Source organism: Chionomys nivalis, chromosome 8 (assembly GCF_950005125.1).
Source record: "Chionomys nivalis chromosome 8, mChiNiv1.1, whole genome shotgun sequence".
Classification (NCBI taxonomy): domain Eukaryota; kingdom Metazoa; phylum Chordata; class Mammalia; order Rodentia; family Cricetidae; genus Chionomys; species Chionomys nivalis.
In genome coordinates this window covers 4,607,841-4,633,306 of record NC_080093.1, presented here as the reverse complement: position 1 = coordinate 4,633,306, position 25,466 = coordinate 4,607,841, and the positions used below count along the sequence as shown (strand labels likewise).

General features: G+C 42.1%; 1 protein-coding gene across 2 annotated transcripts in view; it reads left to right on the top strand.

The window, feature by feature from the left end:
* Nhlrc2 (NHL repeat containing 2) overlaps positions 1–25,466 on the top strand; it is a 45,164-nt gene that overhangs the window by 2,274 nt on the left and 17,424 nt on the right. For both annotated transcript variants that reach the window (XM_057779798.1, XM_057779797.1), the window contains exons 2-5: positions 1,388–1,540; positions 11,635–12,090; positions 16,289–16,410; positions 18,060–18,189. In XM_057779798.1, coding sequence (XP_057635781.1) covers positions 1,388–1,540; positions 11,635–12,090; positions 16,289–16,410; positions 18,060–18,189 — 861 coding nt within the window. The remainder of the gene's footprint in view (positions 1–1,387; positions 1,541–11,634; positions 12,091–16,288; positions 16,411–18,059; positions 18,190–25,466) is intronic.

The following is a 25,466-nucleotide window of genomic DNA, read 5'->3' as shown; positions in this document are numbered from 1 at the left end:
CCCTGTCTACATCTCAGCGTCGTGTGTGCTGCTCCTCACCATGAGCCATTCAGTCGTTGTCTTGGTTTTCAGATCAGTGCTTGTGCTCAGATAATCTGTTCCACTTCAAAATGGCCCAAAATGCAGGAGTAATGATGATTGTTGGCTGTGCCACAAAGAAGCCATGAAATTCCTCCTGTAAATGAGAAGGTGACTTTCCTGACTCTACAGAGCAGCCCTGTGCTGTGGTTCTGAGATCTGTAGCGAGAGTGCATGTTAACCCATCAGATTGTGAACACGGATAAGGAACTGCACAGTTTTGCTGCGTGCCTGGAACTGTGAAGGTGGCTAAGTAAGGCAACACGTAAAGATGCAAGAGGGCCACTGGCCAGGCTCAGTACCCGCGGAAAGGACCAGAGGGGACTCCTGTGTCTGTGTTCCCTATCCAACTATGGCTTTTAGTTTCTTTAAACTATTCCTGTCTACTTTGAGCTATAATTCGTGCTTTAATAGATTTGTTTATTTACTTATAAGCAATAAATATCCTTGTTTTCGTAAATGAGTTAAATAAGGATGCTATACCTTTTAATTTAACAAAATCTTCATACTAAAGGGTTAAAATTTTGAGTCATTGTCAACTAATTATAAATTCTGTATTAAAAAAACTATACAGTTTAAGTTCCTATTTTTCTTTGAAGGGACGGTAACATGATCTTCATTAGTGTTAATGTTTCTTCTAACTTTGCATTTAAAATGTTTTATTTTATACTTAGGGTTCCGTCCAACTCTAGAACATGGTAACTTCTCTTTTGTAAGATTATTTTAAGTACTTTATGTTTACCCTTGCATGCATCCTCATCTTTTCCATATCTGCTTTTTAAACTTGATCTTGTTTTCGGTATTGCTTTTATATTTAATTATGCGTGCAGTTAGATTTTTAAAATAATTTCTATTTCCTCGTGTTTTTGATTGACTGTGTTGATTTTATTCACTTCCCCTAGACTAGTCCACTATTTCTGAGAGAATTTAGTACTTTTTTTTGTTTTTCACTACACTTTCAGTTGCCTCATAACAGTGGCTTTTCCGTTCTTAGCCTGTTACCATCCCTCCTCCTGCTTCCTCCCTCTGAGCCTTTAATCTCCACATGAGCTTTTTCATTAAATTGTACATAACCTGCCTGGTTACAATCATGAAGACGTTCTCTTATTTAATAATAGAAAAGAGGCCCAGGTAGAAACAGAATAATAATTCAGATACCACAGACTTTGTGCTGTCGTCTCTTAAAGGGTGTGACGACTTATACTCATCCTGGAGAAAAAGTTCACATTTTAATTGGCAGTGTAGGTCAGTTACCCTTGTCCTTTCTTGTTTTCTTCAGTGGTTGTATTTTGTGTTTTGTAAATCCCAGGGTTAGAGTGGCTGAACACAGAAGAGCCTCTCTCAATTCACAAGGACCTGTGTGGGAAAGTGGTTGTCCTCGACTTCTTCACGTACTGCTGCATTAACTGTATCCACCTGCTGCCTGATCTCCACGCCCTGGAACGCAGGTTCTCTGATACAGGTATCTGTTTCTGATTGCTTACTCACAGACGGTTGTACATAGCTCCTTTGCTCCGAGGACTGTGGTGCGTGCTTCTAGGTGTGGCCCTAACCTGTGAGCAGGAAGATGCCGTTTCCTGTGCTGTCAGGTTGGCCCTCCATTTCTAGAGCCCCTGATTTGCCTCCCAGCTGCCACTAGCCTGGCTGTGCCTGGTTTCCATGGGCTTCCTCATGAGCATGGGTTAAACTTAGTGATAACAATTCGCTTAATTGAGAACCAGAATTTAGAGTTCAGGTTTTGTCTGAGGGTTCCTGCCTAATTTACTTTTTCATGATGAGATATTTAGAAAAGTCTTTTTCTAGCCCAGGCTTAACTAAATTTGTTCTATGAGAAAAGTGAAACATCTGGCCCCAAATTGTTGCTCCTCTCTGTGTGCCAGTGCAAAGGTTTAAATTACTTCGCAGAAAATGCCGTTAGACCTCTGACGTGAAGCACAGTGGAGGGCAGAGCACAGCAGATCCTTTTCCTTTGACCTTGCATCTTTGAAAGATGATTTGTTGCAGTTAATATTTTCCAAAGCACACTGGGAAATCCTCTTACAGCATTAAAGCTTCTGGAGGTAGGGAGCATTGTGCTTAGAGTTTGCTGTCCAAGTTGGAAAATAATCAGGTTTTGATTTTTTGTTGACAACATGAGTAAAATTGATAAAATGGTTTCATGTAGTTAAGTTTAAATGTATCGGTAAGCTGTGTGAACAAGTTGGGGCCGCTGGTCCTCTGAACAGATGTTGCCTGGACCATGTGTATGCACAAATGCTGGATATCTTAGAATGTAGTCGAACAAGACCGCTGACAAAATCTAAAAATACAAATAAAGATTTAGATGCTTTTAGCTATAATATATTCTATTTTTACAATACTAGCTGAAAGATTTACAAATGACTAAATCATCAAAAATTGATGTGTATAGATTTAAGAGCTGTGCTTTATCATGCCCTGGGTAGTTTGTGCCTGTGTCTCTTATTCAAGCAGCACATTTATTGAAAGTGCTTCAGGAGTGTTTTTAGGAAATGTGGAACAAATCTGAATAAGAAGCAATAAGATGGCAAAATCCATTATTGTATAAAATTAATGTATGTAAATTTAAAAATTTTAATTACCTTAATAGTTTGCATACCAATCTCAGTTCCCACTCCCTTCCCTCCTCCCATCCCCTCCACTTTCCACCCCACCTCCCCCATCATCCACTTCTCAGAGAGGGTAAGGCACATTGCTTTGGGGAAGCTGAGTGTCTTAGGGCTTCTATTGCTGTGAAGAGACACCGTGACCACAGCAACTTTTATAAATGGAAACATTTAATTGGGGTGACTTAGAGTTTCAGAGCTTTAGTCCATTATCATCATGGCTGGCATGGCAGCATGCAGGTAGTGCTTCTGGGGATGTGATTTGCTACCCAAGTGGCTTATTGCAAGGCTGGTAGACTGTAGACCAGCGGTTCTCAACTTGTGGGTTACGACCCCTTTGGGGATCACATGTCAGATATCCTTCATATCGGATACTTACATTACAATTCATGACAGTAGCAAAATTACAGTTATGAAGTAGTAACGAGCTTATTTTATGGTTGGGGTCCACAGCATGAGTAACAGTGTTGAAAGGCTGCGGTGTTAGGAAGGTTAGGAGCCACTGTCACAGACTGACTGACTCCTCTGTGTCTCTGCATGTGGCTGTTGTGAATATTGTTTGTGGAATACATTTCTAAGCTTTGGAACCTGCTTTGGTAAGTGGTCTCAGACTTGTAATTTCCAAGAAACATTGCTGCAATAATATGCTACTATATGAAAATCCTGGTAACTCCAAACAAACATTCCAGACTTTTTTGGATAAGAATGTTAGGGGCTAAGGTGATGCTTTTAACCAAACAATTTTACTTTCAATTCATTTTATTTTTCAAGCCACCCTCAATGATAGTTCTTATAAAGGAGCAGTGAGGACTTAGAACCTAGGATTCCAAAGATAGTTGCCTTTGTGGCTCCAAGTGATCGCAGTGAAAGAACTCGAGCAAGGTCAAGAGGGGCTAGGAAGGACCAGATTTGGGGAGAGCACACGCAAGGTGTCAGGCCACTCTCCGTGGACACACAACACACAGCTCCTCCAGCCAGGAGCTGGGACACCTTTAGCACACTGCCAGCCAGGGAACATATTGCCAGTTGTTAGGTTCCTCTCCCATGGTTTGTACTGGAGGTGCTTGCAGGAGCAGCTTCTTTTCCGTGGCCTGTTCCAGAATACCAGACTCCCTAGATGAAAAGACTTATTTGGCCTAAACCACACGGTTTCTGCACAGCTTAGAGATGGCAAGCCCTCTGCCTGTGCTAGAGAAAGTGGGAGCCTGTCAGCACAGGTGCTGAGCAAGAGTCCTTCTTCCTCTAGGCTTTTTGGGAAGTTGGGTCTGCTATGTTAACTCTTATCTATTTATTATTCTGTGTTCTTGGATAGTTGAGTTCCTGTAGAGCTATCGGTCATTTTATGGCACATTTTCAGGGCTTTAGTCTGACCAAGAACCTAATAACTTTTTTTTGTCTTTTGTGTTTTGTTTCTGATCTCTGCTTCAATTTAATCTTGAGTGGTTTTGATTTCACTGTTTCCACTGCTTTAGGTACTAACACCTACTGTCTAGTGTCCTCTGCCCATGGGTCCCCTCCTTGCCTTATTTCAGCCTCCCTAGCCCTGCCCCAGGCCCTCTGTATTACTGTTGTGTGTAGAGGCCAAGGTTGACTCAGGCCTCCTCCTCACTTGTGGAGTTCTCTTGTGAAGCTGGAGCTCACAGACTGGCTAAGCTGTCTGGCCAGCAGTCCCTGGGGTTGGCCTGCCTCTGTGTCTGCAGTGCTGTGATGACAGGGCCTCTGCTCTACCCTTTTCATGGGCACCAGGGATCTGAATTCATATCTCCCCTTGAGCAGCAACACTGCCAACTGAGCCGTCTCCCGGCCCTCTTCCTTTTTAATACTGTTACCCATACTGCCCCTGTGCCTGGGGTGATTTCCTCTCCTTTTCATGTAATAAAGTTATGCTTGCCGTTTAGGCTGCGGGTTTTACATTTTTAATGTCTTCGAAAGGCTTCAAATATTTTCAGTCCTCATATTTGGCTAGATTTTTGTGTAGACTGTTGCTAAACTATACTTTGTGTTACAGTGTATACAATTGAATCTGTGTGCTTATCCTTCTGTCTTAGTCATCCCTCTGTTGCTGCGAAGAGACACCATAACCAAAGCAACTCTTATAAAAGAAAGCATTTAATGGGGGTTTTGCTTACAGTGTTAGAGGCTTAGTCCATAGTCACCATGGCAAGGAGCAGACAGGCATGATACTAAAACAGTATCTAAGAGATTTACAGCCTGATCTGCAGGCAGCAGGCAGAGATAGAGACATTGGGCCTGGCATGCCACACCTATTCCTCCTCCTTCCCAAGGAGTTCCATTCCCTGGTGACTGTGCATTTAAATATTTGAGCCTATGGGGCCATTCTCATTCAGATAAAGAAAATAAAAGGTTTGTTTAGAAGTTATTTTGTTACTGATACTTTGGAAAATGTTCTCCTTTCTTCTCTCTATTCTAGCCTTCTCACTCCTCCTTGCTTTCTTCTCTTGTTCTTTCCTACCATGTTTCTTTCTGGTTTTGATTCTTATGTTGGAAAGAGTCTTAGGGGGAAGAATCTTCTCATCCTAACTTTTATCACCTAGGTAATAGAAAAGCAAAATAGTTTAAGAAAAATATCTGTATATTTTAAGATTCTTAATGCTAAAAAGTGAGAATAGATACACGACAACCGAATGTATCTGAATCAGTGTAGACATCCCATTTGTACTACCTTCTATTTTACATGTTAGTGCCCCTGATTTGTGAGGCACATGCCCAAGGCCCTGTGGGTGCTGCTCACGACCTTTAATACCTGGGAGGCCCCATTTGTCATTGTTGAGTGCTTGTCAGATTGTGGCCTTCAGTAATGTTTGAGTTTTAGATATAATAGCAAGACAAGCACACGTTTCTTTTTCCATCTTCATGGATAATGAATAAATAGGCATTCTTACCATAGATTTTATTTTCGTTCCTTAAGTCAAAATCTCTCACCTTTTCACTAGGACAGTATATGACTTCTTCACTGACAAACATGAATTTTTAGCATTACTGTTTCTGAGCTTTAGGACCATAATCATATACAATGTTGGTTACACAAACTCAGAACTAATACAGCAAGTGACTGGCTAACGTGGGTAGTGGATTCAACATGGATACTTTGAAAAAGGGATTATAGACACCAGGCATGATAAAGTGGGCCTGAGACTCCATTGTACTACTCAGGAAGGTGTGCAGTCTAAAACATGGTTATTGACCTCTGTGATTTCCTGCTCAGTAATTTTAGATCACCAGAGCCATGGAAAGATGAGAAAGAAGGATGGATACTGTGGTGATATTCCTAAGGAACTGAAGGAAGGTCAGGTTGTTACAACACCTTGAGAAAAGCAAAAGATGTGGAGACGTTTCTGGAACAGTGAAGGATTTTCTACAAGGTAGTGACACAGCCATATCTGTTCTTTAAAGAGATCAGTCTGACTTCTAGGGAGCAAACTCGCTGTGGGTAAGGGCTGTGGGGTCTCTGCAAACACCAGGGTTGACAGAGTGACGATGGCAGTGTCTGGTTCAACATGACTTTGTTAGCTGCCGTTGGCTCAGACTTTTAGAAGCTGACATTGGGCAGTTTGTTTTAGGCATATGAAAGTGCAGTGCAATTTTGGGGAAAAGTTCTCAGGTAACAGTTAATTCTATGTACACGGTTAAGTTTAAAGCATGCCTACATTAAAGCTCTGCAAAGTATGCGTGACCTCTTCCATAAAGATGGTTTCGGTACCTTAAGGGCCTAGGGGAGGATCTGGTGAGGTCTTGGTCATACCAGCAGCATGGAGGTCACCAAGCTACAAAGTACATGTGGCATCTCCCCTAAGGTTGGGCTCTGATGACTGAGAAACGATGCTCAAAATAAAGGTCTCGGAGGAAGGGTCCAGGGTTCAGCTGTGGCCTGGCCCTGCAGTTGGCCCAGCTCACCAGGCTGTTAACCACACCCACTCCCAGCCTTCTGGGTGAAAACTGGTACACATCTCCTTTGTTGAGAAGACAGTCCTGTGTGTGTGTAACATCCTGGTTTCCCTAGTGCTTACCTGTGAGCACACGGTCCTTGTGATCTCTACAGATGGATATGGAAGGCCTGGTAACGCTGTTCTGCTCTGTGAGATGGGGTAACAGGCAGAAACCAGCTGTAGGGGGTTAGAGCAGTAGGGCGTAGTCATGAATTCAATATGGATTAATGAAGGCAGCTCATGGGTTATTATGGAGACATTCTAGATGGTGTTCTTGCTTTTAGAATTGCATGTTTGATAATGTAGTTCCATAACAGAAAACACCAAAGAAAGTACGGATCTGGAGGGGAAGGTTATGATTCAGTTTGAAGTGTCTCTGATACTTCTGTTTCATTTTCCACATAACTTCCATGCACTTAGGATAAAGGGCTAAATTCTGACCATGATTTTCAAGGCAGACTCTTTCTTCCTGATTGTTCTTAAGACCTCGAGCTTCTCCCTGAATCTTCTCCATCACTCTACCTCATTTCATCTCTCATCGCTGAGATATTGTTTAGGGAAAGTAGTTCAGAAGACTGAGTCAAACACACAGAATAGTCCCTTCGTCCCTGGTAAGAAATGCCCTAATACGAGGTGCACACACTGAACATAGAGGTGAATCCTGGATCACAGCTCTTCAGTGTTCTGGAGGGATGAGAATGGAAAGCTTGGAGAAGTGTCTGTTTAGAACAGGCATACAGGCAGGGCGTGGCTTCACTCGGATGGATCCCTAAAGCCAAAGAGGATGTAAAGGATCCATATAAGTGAAGGAGAATTAGATACTGTAACCCCTCCATAAATGATGTCCACAAATGCAGCTACACAGAAAACAGCTGTCAGAAGAGGGCGCTCTCAAGCTAGGGACCGTGTCCACAAAAACAAACCGTAAAGGTGATGACAGCCGTGTACAGTAAAGAGAATGTGTGACAGTTGTCATTAATAGCCACAGACTTGACAACTGTAGTGTTCCCTCCTGGAGTACTAGCTTCAAACAGCATTCGAGACTAATGGAAACCAACCTGGATCAGAAACTAAAAAGAAAAAGAAGAAATAGGTATTGATTGAATTTAAGAAACAAAAAATTCAAGATTCTATTACAAGATGTCCAAGGGGATAAATGCAGATGATAAAGGAGTGGGTGGTGCTGAACTGAAACACGGGGGTGGGGGCTCTGGGGTGGGAATAAGCTAAGCACAAGATAAAACAGTGGAGGGGCAAAATGACGGAATGAGAAGACAAGCAAAGAAGGTGCAACGTAAGACTACTTGGAGAACTTCAAAGTCAAAACAACCACCCCAAACTAATACCTGAAATTAGAACAGAAGGAAACTGAATATGGATAAAAAAGAATGTTGACTCTTCATCTTCAGAGGGCCTGTCAGGTACCAGGATATTAGCCCAGAAAAGTCCTAGGGACAGCTTAATGGAACTGTTAAACTTTACAGACCACCCCCCAATAAAAAGAGAAAAGTCTTAAGAGCTCCAGATAAAAGGTTAGTTACAAACTATGTGCATTAGACTGGTTGAGTTGTCCCAATGGACTGCAGAGCCGACAAGCAAGCATATTGTATCCATTTGCCCTTCAAGCGTCAAGGCTGTAACAAACTTGGAAGTTGAAGGACACCGGCCATTGCTGAGGAGTGTCCTACAGGGGAGCTCTCACCTAATTCTGGGTAAGGAGGGAAACTGCCGTGGTTGGATGAAGATATCATACATGAAGATGCAGAGCTGGGATGAAAATAGCAGCGTAGATAGAGGTTTGTGTGGTGGTCACCATTTGTTCTGACAAAACAGAACCACGGGAGGTAACGGGAGGATTTACTGTAGGAGCTGACCTACATAATTGCAGAGCTGGCTGAACAGTCTACACGGGGCCATTGCTTCTGTCTAGTATTGCAGTGCAGATGAGCTGTGAGTACCATTGTGTGAAGTTTCACTCTTGGCTCTTTGAAGGGCCCATCGCCCAGCTCCTTGATAAATGCACAGAGGCTTGTTATTGCTTATAAATAATCTCAGTTTGGCTCGTTCTTGCCAGCTTTTCTTAACTCAGATTATCACAACTACCGTTTGTCTCTGGGTTTTTATCTTTCTCTAATTTTGTATCCCTTTCTTTACTTCTTTCTTCATGGCTTGCTCTGTAGCTGGGTGGCTGGCCCCAATGTCTTCCTCGTTCTCTTGCTCTCCTTGCCTCGTTTCCATATTTCCTCTCTGCTGCCAGCCCCACCTATCCTTGCTCCTGCCTCGCTATTGGCCATTCAGCCCTTTATTAGACCATCAGGTGTTTTAAATAGGCACAGTAACGCAACTTCACAAAGTTAAACAAATGCAGCATAAACAAAAGCAACACTCACCTTAAAATAATATTCCCCAACAGGGTACAGAAAGGCAGAAGGAAGAAGGATAAACTGGAACCCTCGTAGGTTCTGCTTTAGATAAGGAGCGACTAACAGGTGCCCTTTTTTGTACATAGGTAGAGAGCTGGGGTGGGGGTGCCGCAGTTCCCATTTCCTGGTGCCCCCCCCTTAGCCTGTTAAGATTTTGTGTCTCTTTTATTTTTAGCTTGATTCATTTCTGTAGGCTGTGTCTCATATACAGGACACAGTCCAATCTTTTCCTATAACTAGATGAGCCCATGCATCTGTGCATGTTCAGTCTTGTGAGTGTGTATATGGATGTTAGGTTACATCCTCTGTTTAGTCTTGTGAGTGTGTGTATGTTAGGTTACATCCTCTGTTTAGTCTTGAGTGTGTGTATGTATGTTAGGTTACATCCTCTGTTTAGTCTTGAGTGTGTGTATGTATGTTAGGTTACATCCTCTGTTTAGTCTTGAGTGTGTGTATGTATGTTAGGTTACATCCTCTGTTTAGTCTTGAGTGTGTGTATGTATGTTAGGTTACATCCTCTGTTTAGTCTTGAGTTTGTATATGTATGTTAGGTTACATCCTCTGTTTCTCAATGTGATGTCTTTTCTTTGCAGTTCAATTTTGCTGATTTCTTTTGAGATTTAGAGAAGTTAATTTTTTTAAATTTAAAAAACAGTGGTTAAATTAGGTGAGGTTTCACTGTATACTGAGTACTATGGTCAATTCCCTACAGAGATTACCTCTTAATTCATTTAACCTAGGAAGTCATACCTGATATTTTCTTCTTCTCACAAGTGAGAAAGCTGATAAAGGATAAATAATTTGGCCAAAGTTTCAAACCCTTCCCACTTCTCCCCACCTCTATCCAGTTCCCAGGCAACCACTCTTCACGAGTTTTTTTAAAGCTGATTCCACGGTTGTCTGGTTGTCTTTTGTTTGTCTAGTCACTGTTTTTTGACAGTTTGGTTATGATCTACCAAGACATGTTTTTCTTCTAGTTGGGTCTTGGTGGTGTACTGACCTTGAGTTGCGTAGGCTTCTGCTGTTAGCCAAAATCTGAAGATTAGACATTATTCAAATGTCTGCTTTACCCAAGTTTCTTCTCTTTTCCTCTTGGGTTCTTGCAGCTCCTTAGATTTCCTGAACTGCTCTCAAGTTGCCTGAGGAGGTTGTGTTTGTTTTCATTTTCTCATAAACTACCTGTGGGCTCCCGGCCTTCCCTGCACCTGTTTGCCAGAGAGCATGTTCAATTTCTTTGTTTCAAGTAGGTGTTTTCAATGCTTACTTTGTTTTGTTTTGTTTTTTGACACAGGGTTTCTTTGTGTAACCTTAACTGTCCTGGAACTCACTCTGTAGACCAGGCTGGCCTCGAACTCACGAAGATCCACCTGCCTCTGCCTCCCAAGTGCTAGGACTAAGGGTCTATGCCACCACTGCCCAGCTTTTGGCTCTAACATTCTCATTTAGTTTTTCCTTTGCAGTCTAATCTCTCTGTTTATAGTTTCTGTCTTTTCATTCATTTCATTTGAGTTTTTCTTTTACTTCATGGGACACAATTTCAAAGCTGCTGTCTCTACTAAATCAAATGATTCTATATCGGCATCAATATCTTGTTTGTTTTTTATGTCCTTTGATGACAAGCACATACCCTTTTTGTGGTACTTGTTTGAGTCGTGCTCTCACTGTGGCTCTGGATGACCAGGAATTGGTTTATCATTCTTTGTAAAGCCATAGTTTCGAGTTGTCCCTGAGACGTTGAAATCGTATATATAATGTGTGGAACTTTGGAACTTGGGTTCTATTGAAGTCCTGATAGATGTTTTTAGCTTCGTTTAGTAGCCATTCAGCCCAGTTACTTCTGATAATAAGTTCTCATCCTTTAGAAAAGGTATTTGTTTTTATTTTATGCATTTGAGTATTTTGCCTGTGTGTGTGTATGTGCTACACATGCCTGCAGTACTTGCAAGACCAAAAGAAGGCGCTGAGTACTCTGAACCTGGAGTTACAAATGGATGTGGGCCCAGTGTGTCCTCTGTGAGAGGAGCAATCTCCTAACCACTGAGCCACCCCTCTACCCCTCAGCTCATCCGTAGCTGTCTTTCCTGTCTACGCAGTAATTCAGTGCTCAGCAGTTATGTGCTCTGTTGGTCTTTCCTGTGTGCAAGTGCAGTTTTGTAAGCTGAGACATGAACATTCTCACTGCTTCCCCCTCACTCCCCAGCCTCCCTGGTTCTCTGCCCAGAATGCAGTGGGTTCAGTTAGAGTGTTAGATGCCCATATGGCTTCAGCTGACTGGAGCTTCTGGCTTGGTAACACCCGGCTCCTGCCCTGCTGTGCCTCCCAATGACTGCCCTTAGTAACTTTACCTGAAAAACAATCCCGCACATGAGTCTGATCCTATGTGTTTATATGTAGAAATCAAGACTGTCTGCGATTGTGAATTTTGTATACATATGTTTAAAGAAATTAAGTGCACTATTGTAATTCCTTTTGAATCTGTGGATTGTTTCTATTATTGAGCAAACTAATATATGGCTGATGTTTTTAAGATTTCATAGTGTCTAATGTACTTTCCATTTTCAGATGGTCTTCTGATTGTCGGTGTTCACTCAGCTAAGTTTCCAAATGAAAAGGTCTCAGACAATATCAAGAGTGCTATCCTACGATACAACATCACCCACCCTGTGGTTAACGACGCAGACGCCAGCCTCTGGCAGGAGCTTGAAGTCTCCTGCTGGCCAACACTGGTCATACTGGGACCTCGTGGAAACATGCTGTTTTCTTTGATTGGAGAGGGACATAAAGATAAACTATTTTCATATACTTCTATCGCTTTAAAGTATTACAAAGACAGGGGACAGATCAGAGATGGAAAAGTTGGGATAAAACTCTTTAAAGAGTCTCTGCCACCTTCACCACTGCTGTTCCCTGGCAAAGTAGCCTCAGACCATGCTACAGGTAGACTGGTGGTTGCAGACACTGGGCACCATCGAATCTTGGTCGTTCAGAAAAACGGACAGATTCAATATAGCATTGGAGGTAAGGTTTGCTTCTAACATACTATGTAATATATTTTTCAGTTTAAAAATAGTTCAAATAAATATACAAAACAGCCTGAATTGGCTTCTGACTTTATCACCAAGTTATTTTGTTATTTAGTCTGTGGTATCCGAGTTAGCCTCCCTTTCCTTTTCAGAACAAACAGAACCCAGAAGCTCCCTGTCAAAAGGAGGAAATCATTAAGTTATATGGTCTTTAGGTATATTTGTGTGTTCCATCCTGTTTTTTTAAATAAAAATGTCTCATTTATTTACTCATGGAAATATGCCAAAATTTTAGGTCAATGATGTTTTAAGTAGAAGTTTCATGTTTTCTTCTCTAACAAGATACTATTCATATAGTTTTCAAGACAGGAACTCAGGACAGTAACCAAGAAACTCGGTATTTAGATTATAAAGTAAACAGGCTAGGATTTGTACATGATTTTATTTTTCTCTTCTTTCGTCTTTAAGAACTAAAGCATACATCTGGGTCCCTCCCCTTTCCATGAGAGTCCAGGCCATCTCATTCCATATCTCTCTGCCTTAGACGAGAACATGCCTCTGGTTTCCATCTGCACTGTTAGTCAGAATCTCCTAAGTACATTCAGACTAATCCGCTTATCTGGGCTGAACTGACTGACACACAACAAATTAGTCAGGGGAGGGGTCGTGTCCTTACTGCCAATCCCATCTCATGGCCTAGGAAACATTTTACATATGGAGTAGATCAGCTGCTCCTAAACCTCTGCTCATTGCAGTATGCCAAGTGTTCTCATCTTTTGTGTCAGCTGAGATCGTGTTGTTTTGTGGAGCTTTTTTGTTCGTGCTACTTGTTAGTTTTACTTGTAACAGGCAGTTATGAGAATTGTTGCTTGAAAATGTCTTGAATTTTGCTAGTCTCTATGGGTCTTGGTGTGTGGTGTGTGTACATGCTCATGTGAGTCTGTATGCTGACACATGAGATTGTGTGTCCCCTCGAGTGCTCTCCACCTAATCTTTTGAAGCAGGGTCCCCCAGTGAACCTGAAGCTTGTTGGTTTGGCCAGGCTTGCTAACCGCTGATCTAGAGATGGCCTTGCTTTGGCCCTCCCACACTGTGATGCTGCTGCTGCTCTTGTTGTTTTAAAATAGGGTCTAACTATGAAGTCCTAGGTGGCCAGGAACTTTCTTTGTAGACCAGACTGGCCTCAACTCATACAGATACACCTTCTTCTGGCATTAAGAGTATGTCTAACCATGCCCGGCTTTTGTGTACACTGGCGATCCAAATGCAGATCTTCATGGTTGTATAGCAGGCACATTACCAACTGAGCCTTCTTCTCACCCAGATTTTAATTTGTTATAACATTCAAAATGGCGTAGGTCTTCTTTCTTAGGATACAGGGTCTCACTATGCAGCCCTGACTGTCCTGAAACTCTCTAGGTAGCCAATCTGTTCTGGACTCACAGAGATGCATCCACCTGTCTCTGCTTCTTAAATCGAGATTAAAGGCATGTGCTGCCATACCCAGCCCAACAGTGTTCTTTGTTAGCAGACAACATCAGCAAATGGTGTTCTCGAGTGTGCCTCAAAGAATACTGCTGTGTCCTGACATACTCTTTGACCTGGTGGGTTTTAGACAGAGTCTCTGTCTCAAAGAATACTGCTGTGTCCTGACATACTCTTTGACCTGGTGGGTTTTAGACAGCGTCTCTGCCTCTGGCTCAGGCTGGCCTGGAACTCACTGTGTCCCAGACTCACCTTGAATTCATAGCAGACCTCCTGCCTGCAGTGTGCTAAGATTTATAAGCATAAGCCACCACACCCACCTAATATTTCTTATATTTATGATTCATTGTGTGTTGGAGAGTAGAAGGGTGCTGTGTGTCCTGGCGTAGAGGTCAGGGGTGCGGTGGTCATGTCAGGAGTAGCAGGTGGCAACTGAAGTTCAAAGTGTCAGCCCACCAGGAAGAATCCCCTGATAGTCAGTCTCCAATAGACAAGGCCCCAAGACCCCAGACCCCAGAATGTCTTTTGCCCCTGCTGCTGTGCCTTTACATGTTTGCTACCAGGGTCTTTCTCTGGTATCTGGCATGGTGTGAATGGAAGTGGGGAGACCCCAACTGTCTGTAATGTAGTGTGTTTATCTCATGGAAACATCCTGTTCTGGGCATTTTTACCTGTGGATTACTTCCTAGCTGATAATAATACTGTCTAATTGACAATAGTGTTAGCTTATACAGAGTATTGATGAATAAAACTAAATGCAAGGAAATGTTACACAGCCAAGGCCTATGAGTTTCACCTAAGGAGCAGCATAGATTGTAACTCAAGTTAATGATTAAGAAAAACAATGAAGCTGGGCAGTGGTAGCGCACACCTTTAATCCCAGCACTCGGGAGGCAGAGGCAGGCGGATCTCTGTGAGTTTGGGGCCAGCCTGGTCTACAGAGCTAGTTCCAGGACAGGCTCCAAAGCTACAGAGAAACCCTGTCTCAAAAAAGCAAAAGAAAAAGGAAAAACAATTGAGTCCCCAGGAGCCAGACTGGCTCTAATTCTCTTAATGCTGAGAGATGCAGTCACAGGCTTCGGTGTGCACCATTAGCTGAAACAAAACCTTAAGATAACTCCAGGTTGGATCAGATGTTTTGATAATAGCTTCGAGATGAGATGAAAAGCCCTGGAGTTCACAAGGACACATAGCTGAGGTCAAAAATGCAAAGCAGCCCAGTTGTTACCAGCTGACAGACTTTCCTTGCTAGGGTTGGTTAATGACCAAAGGTGGTGACTAATTTCTTAAACCTATTTCTTCAGTCTCCTGTTATAGAAAAATCTTTTGAGAGTGGGTATGTGTCCTAAAGATTTAAAGTAGAGCTGAGTGATTTTTTTTTTTTTTTTTTTTTTTTTAAGTTTTTCGAGACAGGGTTTCTCTGTGGTTTTGGAGCCTGTCCTGGAACTAGCTCTTGTAGACCAGGCTGGTCTCGAACTCACAGAGATCCAACTGCCTCTGCCTCTCAAGTGTTGGGATTAAAGGCGTGCGGCACCACCGCCCGGCTTGAGTGATTCTTTTTTATATATAAAAGTTTAGGTTTGTGATTCTTTTAAGATTCCTTGTAAGATTACCTTTCAAGATAAGTAATAAAGTGATTGGCCCTTTCTTTGTAACTGCAAAACCTAGCCAGCCAGTAAAAGACCTGACTGAGAAGAATAGCTTACTTGCCACGTGGTTAGTCTATAACAAGTTGCTTGGGTATGAATGTATATGGGATGTTGGGATAATTTGTTTTTCACCTGTAATATGTAAAATGTTTAATTATGTAAGGGATATGGAAAACATACTATCTTTTTACTGTTTATTTTGTATTTATTATAATCCTTCACTTAAAAAAGAGAATGTAACCACACTGTAATTTTTTTATTGCCTGAAAGATTTTGCTGGGGTATATAAGCTGTAAGGATAAGAATAAAGATAGAGTTAAAATGGGCTAGAAGGAAAACATCAAGAATGAAAGAGTTAGGGGCTGGAGAGATGGCTCAATGGTTAAGAGTATTGCCTATTCTTCTAAAGGTCCTGAGTTTAAATCCCAGCAACCACATGGTGGCTCACAACCATCTATAATGAGGTCTAGTGACCTCTTCTGGCCTGCAGACAGAATATTGTATACATAATAAATAAATAAATATTAAAAAAAAAGAATGAAAGAGTTAGAAGGAACTAGAAGGAAAATATCAAGAAAGAGAGAAATCACCAGGAAAATCAAGAATAGAGAATAGGTAGCAGGTATTTAAAATGCTTTTAAAATTATTTTCTTCTGCTATATTCTACCCAGAATAGGCATACAGAGAAATAGAGGGAAGTAGCAAACATCTTCATTTTTCTATGTGTGTGATGTTTTGCCTGCACATATGCCTGTGTACTGTATGTGCCGTGCCCTCTAAGGCGGGAGGAGACTAGTTAGCTAGCTGTGAGCTTCCATGTGGGTGCTGGTCATTGAGTCCAGTCCTCTGGAAGAGCAGCCAGCACTCTTAACTGCTGAATCATCTCTCCAGCCCCATTTCTTAATTTTTAGATAGAAATACTGAAATGCTATGTTATTTATTTTTAAAAATTCCAGCATTAAATGCAGTTTTTTAAATTATTTATTTGGAGGATGTTACTTAGAAGTTGCTTTTTATTGTGGAAAAAAAAAATGGTCTCATAACTATCTTGTCTTTTAGGACCTAATCCTGGAAGAAAAGACGGAATGTTTTCAGAGTCATCTTTTAATTCTCCACAGGGTGTAGCTATCGTGAATAATGCCATCTATGTGGCCGATACTGAAAACCACCTTATAAGAAAGGTAATTTTCAATTTTAAGTTAAAATTTTAATAGTTCCAGTCAAGAAACTCTGATGTTGATCAGGTGTCCAGGGTCATTGTTGGTTAGCAAGTATTTACCCAGACTGTGTAATAATATCCACTGTGAGGGTATATCTTGATAAAAGCAATGCATTTTCTTTGCTACTGAGTAGGACTTGGCCTATTAAAATGTTCAGTAGATATTTGTTATTAACAAATTATATATACATTTAGTGAAACATTTTGTATGTATTTATTTTTATAAATATACATTGTGACTTAAAGAACTAAAGTGGAATTTTTAAGTCTAGGAAACTCTTTCTAGACATTTGAATATGCTAATATATTATTGATCTAGTTAGGGGAATATTTATTATTTCTTACATTCCCTTTTTAGGCAGCTCTTTGTTAATATCATTGTGCAAAGGTTGCAGGGAAATGATGCGGTTTTAATTAGTGAGCTCTTCTGAATAGTTGCGGAGCTATCCTGTGGTTCTGTCATAGCTGTCTGGTCTTCTGGGAGGTGCTGAGAGGACGAGTCAGCACGGCAGAGGTGCTTGTCCTTAGTTAGCTGTGCCCATTCCCCTGCTTCACAGCTTGGTGATTTCCAAGTACTGCACAAGATGCTATTCAAATGCCTGTTTATTGAAGTAGTATAATCACAAAAAATGGTGGATTCCCTAAAGTCCGTACATTCTGTGTCACAGGACAGTGTCTGCGAAGACAGGAAAAGTAATAGTTACTGCATTTTAATTTGAAGACCTCGTTTGCAGATGTCTTCTAAGATCATCACCCTCTTCCATTCTCTCACACAAACATCGCTCTTGTGAGAACAATTTCTTGATTGACCTATAGGGTTGTTTGGGTGTTGTTTTTGTTGTTGTTTGTTTGCTTTGGTTTTTTGAGACAAGATTTCTCTGTGTAAGAACCCTGGCTGGCCTGGAACTCACTCTGTAGACCAGGCTGGCCTGGAACTCAGAGATCTGCTTGCCTTTGCCTTCCTAATGCTCGGGTTAAAGGCGTGCAGCACCGCCGCCTGGCCAATTTACAGATTATGTTGCCTTTTCACACTTCCCTTGCCATTCCCTCACACAAGCAAACCATAGATAGCCATTTTGATATGCTTTTCTGCATGGGACCCTGAAAAGCCTCAGTGTCCTGTGCTCGTGATTGTCTTAATGACTTTATTGTGCAAACATCAAAAAGACCACCCAAGTAAGTTAGAACTCACTAGTTTGTAATCAGTTTAACAGGTTTTGTAGTCATAACTTTAAGTTGTTTTAGAATTTTTCAGCTCCCAATTAAGAATTGTCACACAAAGATAATCGCCATCCCCAGCGCTGAGATCAACTTTCTGTCTCTCGATAGGCCCTTCCTGACCTCTCACACAGTAGAATTCTTTTAGGGATGGTTTCCTCTTCAGTCTTGCTTGATGTTGTACATTTCATCCATGAGGTAGTATGTTGGGACTTCATTCCCTTCTATTACTAGGAAATGGGAGGAATAATTGTGTGTATTTAAATGACAGGTCTGCTGTAATTACTCTTTAAAACATTGTGTTTCAAATGTTTTGTGTGTTCTATTAGAATTATTCATGTATTGAAAGCAAAGTAACATGTATTGAATAAAGGCTTACTGAATTTTTTATAGATCGACCTAGACGCTGAGAAGGTGAGCACTGTAGCTGGCATTGGCATTCAAGGGACAGATACAGAGGGGGGAGAGAGAGGAGAGAAGCAGCCCATCAGCTCCCCTTGGGATGTCGTGGTCGGAACGTCAGGTACAAGAGCTTAGCCACTGATGCCAGGAACGTCTGCTAATAAAAATAAGATCTGATATTTACAAAATTCTTTTCTGTTATGCAGGGGCGACACACACCTTTAATCCCAGCACTAAGGAGTCAGAGACAGGTGGATCTCTGAATTCAAGGCCAACCTGGTCTATAGAGTTATAGGACAGCCAGGGCTGTACAGAGAAACCCTGTCTGTACATAATAAGAAAATTATTTTCTTTTTTAATTACAAATATTCTTGAAATGATCATTTGGGTTAATCATGTAGCTTCTTTTATACATTTGTATTGTGATTTGGAACTTACTGGTGGTGTAAAGCAGAGGCAGCCATAGGAATGCGCGTTCTGCATGGTGGTAGTGCACACCTTTAATCCCAGCACTTGGGAGGCAAAGGCAGAAGGATCTCTGTGAGCTCAAGGCCAACCTGGTCTACAGAGGAAGTTCTAGGACAGGCTCCAAAGATACAGGGAAACCCTGTATTGAACCCCCCATAAAGAAGAATGACCTGTTCTGTATAGCATATTATACTTTACCAAAAACGATTAGCTGACTCACTCTTGGATCGGCTCAGTACACAATAAATTCTAATCTAAAGACTCTCATCTAATCTGCATCTTTAACTGTTGTAGGTCTAAATATTTTTAAATTGATGGAATTGTGGTTTCAGGAACTACAAAGATTATCTGTGAGCGCCATATTACTTAACAATATCTTTGCTTACTTTAGTTGAAAAAGAAACTGAGATATCAAAGAGGAAGCTAACTTACCTTTTTCATTATAAAAAATCCCAAATATTGAAATAGGATAGCATCTTTTGAGTAATAAAATATTCCCTAATGAGTTAGGCAGATGCTGATAATAAACGAGCCATGCTGTCTGTGTGGTCTGTGTTACCCATGTCAGTAATAGCATATCAATAGCAGAAATGCCAGGATTCTTGTCATTGATCCTCAGCAGTGCTGGGATGGCTGTTAGCTACATGCCTAAGATCAAACGTAGAGAAAGTAGAATACATTGGAACTAGAATTTGAAACTAAGTGGCTCATGTGATCATATTTGCTTATTTGAGTGACTTTGTGTTGAGAATACCTGCCTTGCTTTGCCATGCTAGTACCTTCTCTCAAGAGAGGGAAAAGTCTATGCTTTATATGTAAAATTAATAGCCAGTATTTAAATAGTGATGTTCGTATTTGCCACTTTATGTCAATGATGCTATGTTAAGAAGACTCGTCAAACCTAATCCCTTATTTCTTCTGCACAAATAGTGTTGCAAATGAGTCACCTAAGACTGAGCTGACCTGGGCTTCTCTCAAGCTGCGTCTTGAGCCTACATCCAATGATGCAGGCATGTTTAAAGGGATAAATTTTATGCATTGTGGTGTGATGCCTTCCTTTTCAGTAGTTTGGTGTCCTTGATTCTTTTCTAGGAATCCTGCTATCTCTGCACATCTTTACTTTGTGTTCCTTTCTGACTTGGTAGACATGCAGCTGCCCAGGTCCGATGCCTCGGCCTTCTGCCCCAGAGCCTGTGCACCTTCCCTTCCTTTCTCCTTGTTTAGGTGACAACACAGAGCCACGTAGTGGTGCTCTCTGTACGCTTGCATCCCCAGAGCAGTCTTCTGCTGTGTGCACTTGGCTGTCCTCGCTGCTATGCAGTCTTGGGAAGACTATCAGCCCAGCTGGGGAAAGAGGTGTGCGCTGCTGCTCCTTCGTCCTTCATGACTCCACCGTGCTTGTGGCTGGCAGAAGTCCTCCACTTTGTTTTTTACCAGGAGGCGTCAGAACTGTGGAGACAGATCTGTTTATACTACAGATTCTACAAGGCCAGCAGGAGGATGCTGGCCACAGTAGCTTAAAATAAGGCAGAATTTTTCAAAACTGGACTTTGGATTTATTTTTTCAAATTTCTTTTATTGACTCTATTCCTATTTTTTAAACTGTTTTAGTAATCTTTGTTGATAATTAATGTTTTTTAAAAGGTTTTAGACATTAGAAGGAGTTAGCTAGCTTCACATCGTGGAGTAAAAACCTGCAGTAAAGCTGAGCATCTAGTGCATAAAAAATCCCCTAGATAGAGGGCTGGAGTGTCCACGGCCAGAGGGAAGATGCCAACAAAGAGACAGAGCACAGTTCCCCTCCAGAATACTTGCTTCTGCCAGCACCAACAAGGTAGATCGCTGATGAACTCAAGCTCCGGATCTGGCTGTGCAAGTTTTTAAAGCATTACTTAACCTCTGTGAGTTTCAGTTCCTTCATAAAGGAAGATGGTGACAGAAGGATTCCCCAAGCTCAGCGCCTGCGCCAGAATGCATTCTTGTGGTTATTTTTATCCCCTCACCGATTGGTGTTTCTCAGAAACTCCAAAAGACCAGACCATAAGCTGACACAGCCTGTACATTTGTGTCTACCTCACTGTTGGAACTTGTAAAGGAAACCAGTGTGGAGGCCAAGAACAGCCAGTTCCCAAACTTTCTGACAGGCGCACTTTGACCTTTCGTGTGTAGTGAACCACCTGAGCTGACCTGCCCTAGTTAGAGACCCAGACTGCGCGGAGACCACATTGATCCTTCAGGCAGGTGTGCTCCAGCAGAACGCTCCTTTGCAAAGCCTCTGTGTAGGCTTTAGTCGAAAGACTCCGAAGTTGAAAGTAAACTTTGCCTGACTCACCCATCCTAACGTTTCATCTCTCCGGCGCCATGTTTCTCTTTTGGTTTGTTTGGGGCAGAGTGTTGCTTGTGTGGCACAGTCTGGCCTAGAATTGACTGTGTCCCAAACCCTTTGATTTTCCTGCCTTGGCTTCTTGAGTGCTGGGATTACAAGTGTGCTCCACATACCCAGCGAGAGAGGCAGGGCCAGTGTTAGGTGTGAGCAGAGTGACAGGTCAGCTCAGATGTTGTTCTTGAGTTGCCCTGATGGTGCCTTAGGCTCAAACTGATCCAATTCCTCATCCATTTTAAATGAAGAGCCAACAGAATGTGCTAGTGAATTGTGTGGCCTGTGAGAAAAAGTATCAAGGAGGGTGACGTCAGGTCTCACAACCCAAGAAGCAAGGTGGGAAGCCGAGTTGTTCATGGTGGTCCTGTAATGGTGGTTGGTGAAGAGAGCACGTGCATACTTGTGCGGTGTTGTTGGCCCCGTTACAATCACGCACCGACAGTGTGCAGGTAGTTTATTCTCTGAGCGCATCCCTAACCTTGCTGAACTCAGAGTTCTAATCCTGTCACCTGCTGACTTGCAGTTCCACTGAAAATATTTGCATTTTTCCTTTTGTTTTGCACGCTAGGCCTTCATCTGATGTTATATAGAGATAATGATAAGACTCTTGTTTATCTCATTTCTGTTGGCAAGGATGTGTTCATAGAGTTTTCTTCATTAACTGTGATGGTTGCTATCAATTATTTTGAAAGTATTATCAAATTAAATAGGTTATCTGTGGATCTTAGTTTCCTCAGGGTTTTTTGGGTTTTTTTGTTTTTTTTTTTTTTTTTTTTTTGCTTTTTTCGAGACAGGGTTTCTCTGTGGTTTTGGAGCCTGTCCTGGAACTAGCTCTTGTAGACCAGGCTGGTCTCGAACTCACAGAGATCCACCTGCCTCTGCCTCCCAAGTGCTGGGATTAAAGGCGTGCGCCACCACCGTCCGGCCTCCTCAGGGTTTTTAAAACTAGAACTATTAAAAGGTACTGAGAGACTGTATTTTCATATATAGCGTGAGAAGTCTCAGCCCTGTGAGACACTAAGCCTAGCTCCATTGTAAATTATCTGAAAAAAAAGCAAAGTGAAATCACAGGTGTGTAATTCAGCTACACTTACATGTCTTTAACATTTAAAAAAGAAATAGAAGTGATTTATAATAAAATAAGGATTCATTCTGTGAATGCTCCGGCATGGCCTTGGTTACCATACAAGGTAATGTCTGTCTCTTGTGTAAAGCTGGCTTTAGAGTGAGATTTCATTCCCTTCAGTGTGCTGATCTTGGAGGAAGTAGCACAGATTTGCATTGATAGCAGACTTGTTTAATTAGAGACAAATTATTAGCAGTATTAGGAAATATCAGCCTTCATTAGGATAACTTTAGGGCTTCTGGAAAAATGAGAACATTTTTGTGCTGTTGACCAGGGGAAAGGTTGCTTGCTCAGTAAGTGTTTGCCGAGAAGCTACTATGGGAAGCCACTGTTTTAGTTGTTGGCAGTGAAGCTGAATGAAGCAAAGCCTCTTCCTTCTTTGAAGTGCTGAATGGAGGAGAGCAGCAAGCAAACAAACTGCACATAGGATGGTGACAGGCACCACGGGAAACAGTGATGCAGGGTAACAGGCACAGATGTGTGTGTACACACGTGCATGCATGCGTGCTCGCCACGAATTCACTCACAAGCAAGCTGTGTTGGGTAGGGAAGCAAGAAAGAAGTCTTGAGTTGAGTTCTATGCTAGGGGCTAAAGGTGAAAATCCTAGGAGGAGGGAAGAGGAACAAAGTTGGTGTAGGAGCTGAGCAGATGTGTGGTGTCCAGCATGTGCCGGTTCTGTGTAGGAGCTGAGCAGATGTGTGGTGTCCAGCATGTGCCGGTTCTGTGTAGGAGCTGAGCAGATGTGTGGTGTCCAGCATGTGCCGGTTCTGTGTAGGAGCTGAGCAGATGTGTGGTGTCCAGCATGTGCCGGTTCTGTGTAGGAGCTGAGCAGATGTGTGGTGCCCAGCATGTGCCGGTCCTGTGGTGGTACTTAACTTCCAGAGCCTCTGCTCATCGTCCAGGTCATCTTTTGAGATGGGCAGTCATAGCGTCGCAGAAATTTCAGCCAGTATTCAAATCTGAACTGTTTGGCTCCTCAGCCATGGGAGCAATGCTTGTTTCAGAGGCTGTCACAACTCGAGGTGCATACTTTAGATCTATTAAGAGAATTAGGAGGGCTTCAGACTGTAACTGTCTACGGTTCTTTGTGTGTTAGTCTAATATGTTACTGGATAAATACAAGCTGTGGAGTATCATGAGTGGGGGACATTACAGATTATGTAAAGTATTATCCGTTTGTGCCTTTTATTTCTTACTGAAGCTTTTATTGTATTTTGTTGTTCATTTCCTTAGTTAATAATGCCACTATCAGGAGCATGAACTCATTGTCATTGATTGATGTGATGAGTTTATAGTCGTAGATTTGTGCCGGCTTTAGCACAAGTGAGCAGTTGTGAACTGAGTGCTTTGTCGGGTGTCGACTGTTGTGGGACAGCAGCAGTCAAACTCCCGTGGGAGACATTGTGTCGGACTCTAGGACGTGTGGCCTTGTAGACGCAATAGTGCTTGCCTAATGCAGCATGCTGTGAAGGTAAGAGCCAGTGTATGAAGTAATGGTCATGGCTGACATTTGAGTATTGTTGCCTGTAGGCACTTTTTATCTGAATGTCATCATATCTGAAATAACGGAATATTTTATTAGCTTAGATGACAGTCATTTTAGTAGTCCCAGAGAGTAGTAGACCTAGAATAACTGAAGGAGCAGTGTGTGTGTAAAACATTAGTTGTGCAGGGCTTTGATCTGGTTTTAATGTGATAAAGCAGAGACTGAGTCCCCATAATACACGGACAGCAGTGTGCCCATTCGTCCACTCGCATTTGCAGGTGTGACTGTGAAGGAGGTAAACTGAGATACTTTCTATCATAGCAGCTAAGAACAGAGGACATCAGCACATCAGAGCTGAGGCATAGATTTTTCTCTCGGCCTGGCTTGGGCCCAGAGTTCAGTTCCTTCTTTTACTAGCCGGTGGCCTGACCTGCTGTCCTCTCTGTGCATGGTCGCTCTTCTGGAGTCAGGCTTTCTAATAGAGAAAACCGTAATGAGTTCTGGGGAAGCACTTGGCATTGTTACATCTGTGATTATTTAAGAACCATCATTATTGTGGGTTGTCTTTGTTGTTATTAAACTAAAAGATGCTTAAAAATTATTACTAATTAAGGGCCGGGCAGTGGTGGCACATGCCTTTAATCCCAGCACTTGGGAGGCAGAGGCAGGTGAATCTCTGTGAGTTCGAGACCAGCCTGGTCTACAAGAGCTAGTTCCAGGACACGCTCCAAAGCCACAGAGAAACCCTGTCTCGAAAAACCAAAAAAAAAAAAAAAATTATTACTAATTAAGGAAGAAATACCCTTCTCATCACAAAATACTTGAAGTTAAAGAGATTGCAAATAACTTTCTATAAGATAATGTGTTACCAGACTTCTTTAGTTAAAATGTCTGTTATTTCAGAATACCTCCTAGTTAAATTAATGGGTTAACTGAATTAATCTGAGAAGTAGAACTTTGTTCCTTTCTAATAAGTGTTACATCATTCAGTGTCTAGTAGAATGGAGAAAGCGGTGCAGTCAGCAGCTGTACTATAATGTGTTGTCCTCTTGGTCTGATAAGCCAAGGCTGAGAGGTGGCTCAGTTGCTAAAGGGTTTGCCATGTGGTGTGAGAATCTGAACTCATCTGCAGCACCCACATAAAAGCCCGGCCACTGAGGCATGTCCCTATAGTTCCAGCTGGGAGACTGAGACAGGAGGATACTTCGGGCTTCCCAGTAGTCAGCCATAGCAAGCTGCAGGTTCAGTGAGTGCCTGTCTACTAAGGGAATGAGATAGAGCGGGACTGAAGAAGACTCAACATTGACCCCTAGCCTCCATGTATGTACACACGCATGCACTTTCCCACAGACACTCCCATAAATTCTGTAACCAACTAGACAAATGGATTTTTAAATGACTGTTGTACTTTGTGTCTAAATGTGAAATCTCATATGGTCATAAAAGACACATTCCTTATACTTTTTTGTTGTCATTTTGTTTTAACACAGGGTCTCCACTTTGTAGCCCAGGCTTGCCTGGGACTCGCTGTGCAGTCTTAACCGGCTTCCAGCTTGAGCTGTTCCCCTCTGGCCCCGGGCTCCGGGCTGCAGACTCGTGTCAAAGCCCTGCTCTGGAAAGCATCTTTTCTTGCATAGAAATTGCAGGGGTTTCTTACATAATATTAGCCTACTTTTTTGTGTCACAAAGTTTTGTTTATGAATCAGTGTTTAAAGGCATTGTTTCCAGAGGTGCAGGTTGACATTCTGCTATTAAGAATGTGTGGATTTGATTGAAGGGAATGGAAATGCTAATGGCTTTGATTTTGTCATTACAGTTTGTAAACATGTATTGAATTATCGCCCTGTACTGCATTTAATTAAAAACCATTACAACTTTGAGTTCTGGTGAAAGTGTTGCAGGTGAGAGGATGGATCTGTAGACCGATCTCTCACTAA